This window comes from Lonchura striata, chromosome 3 (assembly GCF_050655825.1).
Source record: "Lonchura striata isolate lonStrDom1 chromosome 3, ASM5065582v1, whole genome shotgun sequence".
NCBI lineage: Eukaryota > Metazoa > Chordata > Aves > Passeriformes > Estrildidae > Lonchura > Lonchura striata.
Window position 1 is genome coordinate 82444022 of NC_140705.1, and position 13329 is coordinate 82457350.

Consider the following 13329-nt stretch of genomic DNA (forward strand, 5'->3'; position numbering starts at 1 on the left):
TTCTTCAGCTATGTGCTGATAAGATTTCAAACATGAACTGAAAACAAGAAATTTGTTTTATTTTGATGCTGTTGCAAAGCAGCACTTAATGATCCAATGCAGAGACTAACAGCAGGAGTCTGTAAGTGGAAGGAATATTGCGTAACTGGGGACTTGAAGTGAGATTTAATGCTCAACAGAAACGCACTATTAAGGCTAAGTGTGAGCAATGTTTAGCCCTGATCACAAATGTGAAATGGAGGGAGAAATGCCTGCCATGATAAAAATTATTTTAGTATTAATGAAAAAGATTGAAAATGTGAAAATGACTATTGTATATGAATAAATACACAGGGAATGAAAATTAAGTAGGTCTATATATTTGATTAATTAATGCTATCCACTCAGTAATTCCTACTGTTGTAGGATTTTAGCTTTTGTAGGATAATGTTGAACTTTCACTTCACTTTCAAATTTTTAATTGTATATGAAGGCTTGTCATACATTTCTGTTACCATTTTTAACCAATGCTGTATTATTTGTATTCCTTTCCTTTGCATAACTGCCTTCTTTTTTTTTCAAGACTGATTTAATACATGAACCTCTGAAACATGAACCACATGTGACGCACTATCTAGTAAAACACTTTTAAGTATTTCTCTCAGTCTTCCAATTTTTTGAGGAGCTGCCCAAAAATGCTGTTTGGCATTCCATATTAAAGCACCAGTATATCATAGCTGATATATTGACTGTAACTTCGGAGATGCTAGGTGTTGGTCTTTTCTAGTGGCCCTCATCACTTGTGCCATCTGTCTGGGAAAGAGAATTATGACTGTGCTAGCAATTGCCTAAGCTCTTCCTACTTACCTATATTTAAATCATAACAAACACAAATAGAGACAGAAACAAACTTGGTCCAATTAATGAGAATTTTTGCCACTTGGAATTAGGTCAGTTAAGTTGAACTCTATAGTCAGTTCACTTTTGATCTAGAAGAAGGGTTTCTGACCTTGCAGTAATTAACCCAGTAGATGCTGTGGTAAGAGGTTGTTAAGGTGGAATGTGTCTGTACTGGCTGTAAACCTGTTCAGCATTGGACATTTTAATAATTAGAGCTCAGCCTTGCAGGCTAATGATAATGTTGATGGAAATATCAGCATAAAACTTGAGAAACAGATTGTGTGGTATAGTTTAGGATGTGCAAATGTGATAGGAAGAAACTGAGGCTTCCTCAGAAGCATGTTGAATTAATTGTTTTGTCAGACTGAACACAATCTGTGGGGCTGCAGATTGAAAACTCTGACTTGAGTTTTGTATGACATTAATTAGCAGAGCCATACCTTTCTTCTGTAAATGCTGAGAAAAAGGAAATAACAAAGTTACTTTTCTGGAAAGTAAAAGTAGGAGATGTTTATTCGCTCACATTATAGCCTTGTTTAACAGCTATTGCATCTTTCCTCATGTGGGCTGTTTTAACTTGTCACTGCGAAAATAAGCACACTGACTGTCTCCAGCAGATAGAACACAACATGCAGCAAGCACAGGAAGCCCTAGGGAAATTAGGAGTAGTTAAGATACACCAAATGAAACAGTCGATTACTCATAATGTCTTTAAGCACTCATGTGGTTGATCCTATTGATACAACCCCTAATAAACAAACAGCTCAGAACTTCCTGAGCTTGCTTCTGTCATTTGAAGGAAATTGACGTGTTTGGGGCAGGGAAGATACAATGGTTTGGTAAATTTCCCAGTTTAAAAAAATCAACAGATAAAATCTATATGAAATTACAAATTTGTGCTTAAAACGCTTCTGCAGTGATTTTTAATTTAACATTCTAGAATCAATTTTTCACTAGCCCACTAACATTGAAAGTGAAGAGACCTCTTCAAGAGATACGTGTTCATAAAAGATTTAACTGTACTTACAAGCTTTCAGCTAATTAATAGATAGGTATTCTATGCTGTTAGTGACACAGATTTTTTACAATTTTGTGCTGTGTTGTTTGGAATGGCTATTGCACATTTATGAGTAAGGAGCAGAATGTGAATGATTTCACATCTGTTTCTCTAAATTCATGTTGTAAAACATGCCATCCTGAGATAGAAGAGCTAAAGCTCCATGACCGTGTCTCCTGGCAGTAAGGACATATGACTAATTCAGCAGCATCAGCCACAATTAAGTGATATTTCCTTCAAAACTGCCGTCATTACACTCCTTGACAGCTTCTTCTGTCCAGAATGTGTCATGCACTTCAAACAGCTGCTGAGAAGTCTGACCTGTTTAGGTCTGTGTATAACTTGGTCATATAAAAATACCATGCTGATAACAGGGATTAAATTCAACTAAATATATTCTTGGGATAAATAAGCACTTACTAGGATATATATCCCTAGTGACATCATACTTTAGAGAAAATTCAGACTGATGATTCCAATGTTGGGCATTCCATTGATCACCATTGCTCAAAGACTGTTGAATGGCTCTCCTAGGGACATTTGTGATTAACCAGTAGATGGAGGTATGTAGAATCAGTTCTTCAGGCCCTTCATACAGATGTCCAAATATCCAACACTGCATTAAACTGTTCAATGCTGTGTTTGAAAGCTTATCTATACAGAAAATCTCTATTACTGCAATTATGTTTTCATATCACTTGAAATGCAATGTCAACTAAAAGCTGTTTTCAAGTTTCTGTGGCTTGTTTCCTGTACAACTTATGCCAAACTGATGGAAGTACTTTTCTTCAGTTATACATACTTCAAATCTTCCTAGAGTAGCTGGGCTCTTCAAGGATGTGATTTTCATTTTGTTTGTGTGTCAGTGTGACAAAAGACTGGCATTCCCTTGGATGAGTTTTTGTACTTTGCAAGTTTTTTTGTATTACTGGACATGTAAGTGAGAAAACCTGCCAAGAAGGAAAGAGAAAATAATGAAAATTAAATATATTTATATTCACTCTTCCCCAAGTTCACTTTTTGCAGTTCATGGATAGGCCTTTAGGTTTATGCATTTTATTTGACCATTCATTTCTTAAATTTATCCACTAATAGAGGCAGATGTTAACTTCTGTTATTACTGGGCTTGTTTTTGATACAGGTTTTGGGTGATGCCTGCTTAGAAACTAAAACATCATAGACAGGGAAATGCAGAACATTTAATAGGTGAAGAAGTAAAGCATACAGGCCAAATACAGAGCTAATTCCCTAATATTTTAATAACTGCTGAGGTTAATTCTTGAGAAATTCACAGTAACACTGTAATTTAACACATTTAAAAATTTGCTAGAAGAGCTAAAGATAAGCGTAATAACATGCATAATGATTTCACTAACAGCTAGATTGCTGTCAGTTATTTTGGTAATGAATTACATCATTGTAGCATTAAGCAAATGCCAAAATATATTTTTCTGTGAGAATCCTCTGGCTTTAGGCACCTTGGTTCTTCCTAATAGCAGTGGTTTAGATACGGATATTGCCATTCCTTATTACCTTGTTGCAACTTGTATGAAAACAATTCCAGACTGAAATAACAGTTACTGAGAACACAACTGAGAGTGTTTTAGCACTGTACAGCTGCTTCGGAACTGTTAGGTCTATGTGTCAGTGTTCTTTGACAGCATGAATCAACGCTCCTTTCCAAAGCACAAGCCCTACCTCCCTCTATAGGCATGATAAGGAAAACCAGGTAAAGCCGATCTGCAGTTTAGCAGGTTTAGCGTACATCATGAGTGTCATCTTATAAATGAATGAAAGTTATGCAGACCCATAGAGAAAGCATTTGTTTCACGAGCTTTGAGCACCAACATTTCAGATTAATACTCTTATTTAATTCTGCAAGTGTTTGCTTTCTCCATTGTCATTTATTTGACTCATGGTTCTGACAAAATGTTATCTGGTGTATGGGGTGCATTCTCGGTGAGAAACACCACCGGGGCATAGGTGCAGCTACTGGCCCAGTCATATTTCTTTGTATTCAGATCACAGTGAAATCCAGAAATACATCCAGATGCCAGCTCACAAATATAATGTCCTTTTTTGGGCACGTCTTTTAACTGAATTACTGCCACATCCCCTCCTTTGTAAACCAAACTGTTTAATGTTTGGGGTGTAAATGTGTAAAGTGAGGGTGCCAGGAAGATGGAGCCAGGTACAGGAGGCAAGGGGCAGAAAATGATGCCCGGGAAGTTCCACCTGAATATGCAGAAAAGCTTTATTACTCTGTAGGTGACTGAGCACTGGAGCAGATTGTCCAGAGAGGCTGTGGAGTCCCCCTGACAGGAAATATTCCAGACCCCTCTGGACGCGGTCCTGTGCAATGCGCTCTGGGGTGGCCTTGCTTAAGCAGGGAGGTTCCACCAGATGACGCACTGTAGCCCCTTCCACCCTGACCCACTCTGGGATTCTGTGATACGTATTATTGGCTGCCTCTTCAGGCAAAGGGCTGCCGTGCCCCTCTCAGTGCGGCCCAGCACCGCGTGTGCCGCACGCCCGGGCTCCATCCCCACAGGGGTCGCCCCGCCCTTGCCCTGATTTAAGATGGCGGCGGCAGCGCCGGGTCACGTGCCGGTGGGCGGGGCGGCCGCGCTCTCCTCTCCGGTGGCGGCGCGCGTGGCAGGATGGAGTCGGCTGCGCTGGAGCGGTTCCACAGCCCGGGAAAGGGCAGCGGTCTCCGCTCCCGTCGGAGGGTGCGGCCCGGAGAGCTGCTCTACCGCGCCGTGCCCTTCGCCTACGTCCTCACCAAGCAGCAGCTGGACAGCGTGTGCGAGCGCTGTCTGCGCAGGTACCCGCGGGAACTCCGCAGCCAGCCCCGCCCGGACAGCGCCGCCCCTTCCGCAGGGGCGGGGGCGCGCCGTGCCTGAGGGCCGGGAGTCCGCGCCCTCAGAGGAGCTGGCTGTGCCGGGCGGGGTGGGATGGGCAAGGCCTGCGTGCTCCGGAGAGGAGCCGGCTGTGCCGGGATGGGCAGGGCTGCGTGCTCCGGAGAGGAGCCGGCTGTGCCGGGATGGGCAGGGCTGCGTGCTCCGGAGAGGAGCTGGCTGTGCCGGGATGGGCAGGGCTGCGTGCTCCGGAGAGGAGCTGGGTGTGCCGGGATGGGCAGGGCTGCGTGCTCCGGAGAGGAGCCGGCTATGCCGGGCGGGGTGGGCAGTGGTACGTGCTCCGGAGAGGAGCCGGGATGGGCAGGGCTGCGTGCTCCGAGAGAAGCCGGCTGTGCTGCGCTGTGCCGGGTCCCGCGGCTGTGCTCTGCCAGGGCGGAGCTCCTGGGCTTGCCGCTTCCTGCCTCTGTTTTTAACTGGGGGCTTTTATCTTAAGCGGCTTTTTTTGAAGATGTCGTCTCTCCCCGGGCGCGGGAAGTCCCTGGGGAAGTGTCCTGGGCTGACAGGAGGCGGCAGTGCCGGCGTGGCTGGGTGCTCCACGCAGTTTTCCCGCTGGGCTGGCGGTGCCGGGAGCGTCCGGCCGCCGCTCGGGGACTCCCGAGTCCGGCGGGGCAAGGGGGAGCTGTGCGCCGGCGTTCGCACAGCTGAGGGGCATCAGCCTTCTTGAAATAAGCAGCGGGCTATGCTTGAGTTTCGGGTCGCCTGGCCAGGTTTATCCCGTAAAAAGCACGTGGCTTTGAGACATGCCGTAAATAAATGCCTGCCTTCTTCCCGCATATCACTACAAGTGGAAACTGACACATAGTAACTTTCTGTGTTTGTTTAGAAGGAAAAAAAAATTTGGATTTTAAACTTGAACAGTATTCTAGCAAGCCGGATTGTGGCAGAGCTGTTAAAGGAGCATCTGTATATTAACACATGAAACATTCTGCTAGATGAGTTAAACCCCTGTATAATTGCCAAGATGTGAGGAAGAGAGACAGAACATTCAATATCACTAATTTTTCTTTTTTAGGTTTTTGCTTTGGTTTGATTTTTGTTTGGGTTGGGTTTTTTTTGGGCGAGGGGAAGGGGATTATTTTGAAAGCATTTGAAGTTTTGTTTGTTGAAACAGTCCAGGTGATTTGTGTCCTGTCCTTTACAGGCATGGTTCTCATTTAATCAAAGAAAAAATTGACAATCTATTTCAGGTGATGCTTGCATTTTATAAGATGCACCTTACATCTTCAGCATATTGAAAAAAAATCCCAACCAAAGTAAAAACCCAACAAAAACTCCCCCCTCCCCCCCCCAAAAAAAAACCCCAAAAAAACCAATACCCTAATAAATGCCAAACTCAAGAGCTATTATGCCTGTGAAGTCTGACTTGGGACATAACAGCCCTTCAGGGTGGTGACTGAACATTTTCTACTTGAAATTGTGAGAGGTTGCAGACTTCAGAAGACAGGCCGAGTGTAAGGAATGGGTGCCAGTCTGTAAGGAATACTGTGCTCCAGGACGGCTTAGATGAATGGAGACGAGAGATCTCTGAAGGCTGTTCTTAGAATATCAGGTTTATTAGGGATGGAGAAAGGTCTTGCTTGGAGCTGCCAGATGCAGCACATGGCAAGGCCTGAGGGGATGGGGTAGAGAGGATGCTCTAGGAGAGGGTGGAAGTTCCAAGAGGGCGTCTGGCCCCTCAGAGACCCCTTATCAGGGGGCTTCAAGGTGGGCTGGAACAAGACTTGGGCCAATGGGGTTACAGACACTTGATGCTTCAGGGGAGGGTACAGGTGCGGGATGAACCATACATTTTGGGGGTGAGATGGAACAGTCCATTTGACTTTTGGACCTATCTGTAGGTAAGGGTATTGTCCAGCCAGTAGGAGGGTTGTTTTCATCCTGGCTGTACTACTGTGAATCTTTTGCCAGGCAATTATATTTATCCATCCTTTCCAACAGTTGAGTGCAGTAACAGGTGGAATAAAAGTGAATCTGAGGTGTTCAGATGTACATGTGTAACCAGGGCATGTTTTGTGGGAGAAATAATAGTACTACCAGTTTGTTATATCACAAGAGGTTACTAATTTGTGGTTTTGGTTATATAGTGATAGCAGTTAAATTTTAAAAAGTGACTAAGGAAGTAAAAAATATATTTACACCAATCTGTTTTCCTTTGCAAAATATGTGTGAGTAGACAAAATTTATAGATCAAGACTGTCCAAGCTGACATTTGTCTAATTAAAGGATATATATACATCCATACAGAGATATTTTTTTGAATGTATAAAAATTAGGCAATTAATGAAGTACTGCTAAGCTGTGATGTGCAATAGAACTGTTTCATCTATCTGGATTTTTTGATCTTGTTGAATCTGGTGTGGTCTTTTTTCAAAGTGAGGTACCAGAAAAAAGTTACTGTTCTCTTCCAGGACTACAGATAAAAGTCACATTGTCCACTACTGTTCCTGTTTTTCACTCTGATCTTTAGGTGGCAGTGCAGGAACACAAATTAAAAAAAAAAAAAGTCTAGTTCTTAACGTTGATTTAGTGGTTTAGCAATCCTTTTATTGATGCAATTAATGTTTGAGGCTTTACACTGACGTGTAATTCTATACTTTTGTCTGCTTGTAGTTGTGAATGTTGCTTGATGCAGTTTTAGGCTGTATGAGAAGTTCTGGGTGAGCCAGAAGATGGGTAGTGAAGTGCAGAGTATCTTCCTTCTGGACTGCCTGCTGAGAGGCAGCATGGTCTTGCCAGGATCTGGGGTCACAGGCTTTGGATGGTGCTGACCTATTCTCTGGCCTTGGCCAAGTTCCTACAGCAAGGGTCTGATGTACCAAAGCAGGGTAAGGTTGGCTGTTGGGGGAAGTTTGCTGCTCTGTTTTAGAAAGAAAAGCTCAGTGCAGTAGTTCTGCTTAGTCTTACCTCAATTAAAGTGACCATTATTGTGGATTTAAAGTGCTGAAGTATTTATATACAAGAACATACACACACACATACATATACATATATATATATATATATATATAGTAAATGCAGGCGAAGCCAAGGGGAAGAAATGATGATGTCTGACTCAATTCAGAAGGCTGAATAATTTCTTTATTATAACTATGCTAAAATACATTAATATACTATATAAAAGGAGAATACTCAAACTACGTACTACTTTCTCTGACCCTATCTCTAACCCAACTTGTGACCCTCTCGCTCGAGTTCAGACACAGGTGGGTTGGATTGGCCATCAGGCTCAAACAATGCTCACCAGAATCCAATCAGGCACTCACTCGAGGTAAACAATTCTCCAAACACATTCCACATAGGAAAAACAAGGAGCAGAAATAGAAATTTTCTCTTTCATTTCTCTCTGTGCCCCTCTATGAAAAATCCTGAGAGGGAGAGAAATGTGCTTGCCACATATACGCGCACGCATACGCGCACACACACACACACATACACATACACACACACACACATATATACATTATATATATATATATATATATGTACTTAATGCATCTAATGGTAGAAAGATTAGTAGCCCATCCTTATCTTACTTGGCTGTTGGTACTGTTTTTATAGTGACAATAAGTTTTTGGTCATTGTTTTTAGGTCTACATCATACATAGAGCACATGGCAGATTTTTTTCACAGTCTCCCCTTTTTTTTTGATTTCTTACTCCAAATAGAACCCTGTATTTTCTGATGAAGAGGTTCATGTTGGGTTTTTTAAATGCAAGCCTGGGCTAAAATGCTGTGCTGTAGATGGTTTAATATGATAGCATAGCTGTTTGAATGTTATTCTGTTAGCAGTTATAAAAAAATACTGCCCTGAATTAGGATACATAATAAAGATTTGCTCTGAGTTACAAGTTTTGATAGAGTGTTGTCAGTGTGTATTTCTATGGTAGCAGTGTCTTGGGAGAACATGATGTATTGCATAATGGTACATTTTTTGCAAGAGTATCTGTAGTGTGACAAAATTTGAATGGCCAGGATCTTTTTCCAACAATTTCCTGGGGAAAGATGATTTTTTCCTTACTAGTTGAAAGTTTTCTTTATGGCTTCTTCTATGCTTCAATACCTCTAATGTTTGTCTGACTCTCAGATGTTGAATTGAAAATACACCCAGCCTGTTACAGATTGGGAATCAAAATGAATTGAAAGTCAATGATACCTTTGGTGTTTGTTTGCTTTTCACAAAACATTCCTGTGATACCTTGGAGTTACAAGGAAGAGTTGCAAGAAAATTTAAGTTGATACTTCAGAGCAAGTAAACAAACTTTATAGAGTCCAAGTCTCAGGAAAAGTAGGAGAAAAGCGGTGACACCATCCTATTTCAAAATGCTATACCATTTATGCCTTTAAGGAAAATTAATATATAAGAATAAGTAATGAATAACATTACATATAGACTATGAAATAAAAGAAATTAGTGTTTCTTGCTTGGGTAAAGTCAGAGGTTCACACTCTGGAAGTGGGTTAAGAGTAAGTTTGAAAGTATTTTTGAATGACTACAAGTTTTTTAAACATATTTAGAAAGAGAAAAAAATATTAAAGGTAGGAGTGTTGATAAGCTAGATAAGACTGCAAACATTATTCCAGTATGGGAAATATAACCAAGCCTGAGTAGTTGGTTATGTTAGATTACAGTGTACTAAATGCAGGCCAGCAATTGTGTGCTCCTTGCTTATTTCACCTGATTTAAAAATAGTCAAATGGAAACACCATTACATTCAGAACTTTGCATTCAGCTGTGTTTTCATCATTGACACACTCTTAAATTGGCTGCTTTGTTGTTATTATTCCTACTAATACAGTTACTGCTGCTAAGACTACATCATGTGATTTCATCACCATGAAAGTTGGCATATCATTGTTAAAGTGTGGAGTGTCAAAGTTAATGGCAGCCCGAAGGTACAAAAATACCCTTAGGTTTTAACCATGGTATGGGGTTTTTTAAGTGGAGAGAAGCAGGATCTGACTCAGAGTGACAAGGGGAGAGGTTGGTGATGGCGTGATCCTTCCTACCACTTGTGGCTTAGAGTTGTGTGGTTCTGTCTGAGGAGAGCTAGTTGTTAACTGTTTAAGAGTACCCCTTTCACACTGCAGCAGGGAGGTCAGGAAGGAGAGGAGCTCATTATTTTGGCTCTTTAGCAATGGGAGTTTCTCCATGAAGGTTCTGTCATTCACTAATACTAAAGATGCTCTGTTAGCAGAGTGCCTGAGTTCTGCTGCTTCCAGCTTTGCTATGTGATGTTTAGCATGTGTGTGACTTCCAGTGATGCACAAAGCTGTAAAATCTACATTGCCTCCATATTTATATCTGAAAAATACTTCTGTTGCTGGTTAATACAGGAATAGCTTTACATTTAGGCTAATTTCTTGAAAACATTCTGTTTTGTTGCTGTAGGTGTTCCTAGTATATGTATATTTTGCTCTACAGGGATTCTTGAGTGTGGAAAATGAATATTTGATTATTCCATTCAGTGACTTTTAACTTTTCATCAGTTGTCATCAAATGAAGATAGTTAAGTATTATAGTTCTTTAGATATAAAACAATATCCAAATATGCATGTTTTATAGTTTGATTGTATAAAAAGATGTTTTGGGTTTTTTCCCTCCTGTAGAATATTGTATTTCCATGGTTGTTTATAGAATGGAACAACAATGTTTTTAAAATTCCTTAACCATATGTCAGAACATAATTCTTAGACTTAGGACACAAATGAATAAAGTTGGTCAGCATGACTTGGTGCCATGTCAATAAATCAATAAGGTTTTTTAAATGTGAGATATATGATGTGTTTGGTGTCCCTTCAGTACCAGTCAAAATTCTAGGCAGAGTTCTGGTAATGTGTAACTTCTTATGGAGTAGAGGAATATAATCACAGTGTGAGTATTAGGAGTAATTATGTTTTTGTGCTTCCGGATAGGATAATCTAGGGAATAATATGCTATAATTTGATGGAGCATCCTGACAGTTAGGAGTGAAATTGCAGCACTGACTCTTGATGCACCTGAAGTGTGAACTAAAGGCAAAGCATGTGCAAAAAATTATGTGTGAGACAGAAGCTATACAAAATATCATAATTTCAGGGTCTGTGTACATTTGTGAGAATGTTTCCCAAGACCTGAGAAATTGAACATCACCACCACCAGTAACGTTTCTTTCCGTAGCTGGATGACAGTCTGAAAAAAGAGGCAGCATTTTCCTTAGAAGAGACTCTCTCTTCCCCATCTGAACTTACTCTCATAGTGTTGAAGCAACTTTATGGAAAGCAATATAGAAATGTTTTTTTTTTCTTTCCTCATGCCAGCTGAAGCCATAGAAGTGGCTTTCAGACTGCTGTCCTATGCTGCCAGGAAAGTTTTCTGTGGGAGGGAGTGAAGACATAGAGTGTGCTTTCCTGCACTGTCTATCCAGAGAAGGTCTGTAGCAGAAATTACACTTACATTCTCCATCTCCCATTCCTTCTCTTTGGAGTTAGGTTGAAGCGGGGGAAGAAGGAAGCTCTGGCATTCAGGACAGCATTCATGAGCTGTAGTCCTGGCCTGCCTGTTGGTTTGCTTTACTTCCCTCCCAGCACCCTTTTTAGCATGGTCAGGAGTTTTGTGTATTACTGTTAGCAATATCCCTTGGTAGGTGTTTTTGACTGACCGTTTATCCTGGGGGCTTATTTTGAGAATGTAATTCAGATTCTGTTAGATGTAAGCTCTTATTTTCATTGTATAGTATTTTGGTCTTCAATTGGTGCCTCCTCACTGCTTTGGATACTCTGGGCTTGCTTTAGGTAATACATGGGTCACTGCTCATCTTCCGTTGCTCCCCCGCCTTGTAGTCTCGAGACTGTTGTTCATGTCTGCTGCTGCCAACGTGGCTCTGCTCCTGTTAATAACAGGAGAAACACAAACGGGAGAGGCTTTGTTAAAAATAAATTCTCCCAGGTCAAGAGTTCTTATTGCCATGCCTGTCATGCACGGAAAATAAAAATTTTAGGCATGGTTTAAAGGGCCCTAAAGCTATTACTGTGTTGGGATTTTGTGTATACAATTTTCATGCTCTATAATTTGAAAGGTATGGTATCAAAATTGTTGTCCTGTCAAGCTGTGACTGACCATTTAAGTTGTAACATTCTTGTAGATTTTACTCAATTTAGGTTTTGCTGTGTATCTGCAATGCACACTAGATACTATATTTCTGTTCTGCATGGTGCAGTCCCTAATATTAATATTAATTTTAAAAGACTAAGATGCTATGCATAAATACTCTTTGCTTGTGGCTATTGATAAAATGATGAAAATAAGTTTGTAGATTGGATTGTCTGTAGTATGCATTTCCTTAGGTTGAACTATAATTGTTGAAGTACAAAATTATAATCAGCACAGGAAGGGAAAACATAAGTGATTTAACAATGGTAACCTTTAGGTAACGTAACAACACAATTAGATCTAGATATTTCCCTAAGAAATTTTTAAATTATGTGTAAGTTTCTCAAAGTTTTGTACTGCATTAGGAATTTATTGTTTAAATTCTTTAAGAACTGTTACTGATATCTTGGACATAAGTATTGGAATTCATGAATTGCTACTGGTTACTTCCACTGAGTGTCCTCAAAAGCCACTCTGTGCTTTTTCTTGTATGGTGTATGGAATGATGCTGTTCTCCTTTGAAGAATCTTGTCTTCAGAACCAGTTCCAACAACTGTTTTGAATTATCCAAAATTAGATGGGTGGGGCTGGTAGAATTTTCTGCATGTCTCTCCGCCCCAGCCATTCATGTTTTGAAGTGGGTTATGCATGACAGCTTACCTCATGTGCTGAAAGGGCAGGCATTCTTATGGGCTCTCCTGAGTTCTTGCTCTCCTTCCTGCTTCTCATTTGGCACTTTGTTGCTCATATGACCTATGATACACTGGTGCAGAGAAATAAACTGACAGAAACATACTTTACCAAAATAGAAAAGTCTTAATGCCCTTGAATCAGCTTATTGCTGGGGAAACAGAGCTGAAGTGGCCACTGAACAGGGGTCAAGGTCTGATGGTCAGGGCTGTGTGGTCTGGTAGTAGCTGGCCTTTAGTCTGCTGTAGCTAAAGATGAAACTCTAAGAAGGACAGTTAGAGGAATTTCTGAGCTCTTATGGATGTTTTGAGGAGAAGTAGGGCTTTCAGGTGTGCAGGATTGATTGGTTTGTTAATGTTGAGGACAATTTTTTCTGCCTTGTAGTCTAGCCTAGTTCTGGACTGTGAGACCCCACCCTCATTTCTTTACCAAGGCATGTTTCAGTCATATTTTACTTCCTCAGAAGCATATCCTAGCTTCACTTTAGCAGAAGAAACACTGCAGACTTTTGCAGTTGAAGTCTTAGTTCTGTGGGGGTTTATCAATTTTTCTGACTTCATTTTTGAAACTGATTTTACTCATTTTGGGATCTGTGCTTAATTCTAGCAGTCACAATTCTCACTGTGCCTCTGTGGCTGACTGGGGGATTTCATTTA

General features: G+C 40.9%; 1 protein-coding gene across 6 annotated transcripts in view; it reads left to right on the forward strand.

Moving 5' to 3' along the window:
* The first annotated feature begins 4566 nt into the window (after positions 1-4566).
* The window catches only part of SMYD3 (SET and MYND domain containing 3), a 424638-nt gene continuing 415875 nt past the window's right edge, over positions 4567-13329 (forward strand). For all 6 annotated transcript variants that reach the window (XR_014954403.1, XM_085576951.1, XM_085576950.1 and 3 more), the window contains exon 1: positions 4567-4760. Coding sequence is in view for 5 of the 6 variants with exons in the window: in XM_085576951.1 (XP_085433077.1) it covers positions 4597-4760 (164 nt within the window). In the remaining variant the exon portion in view is untranslated. The remainder of the gene's footprint in view (positions 4761-13329) is intronic.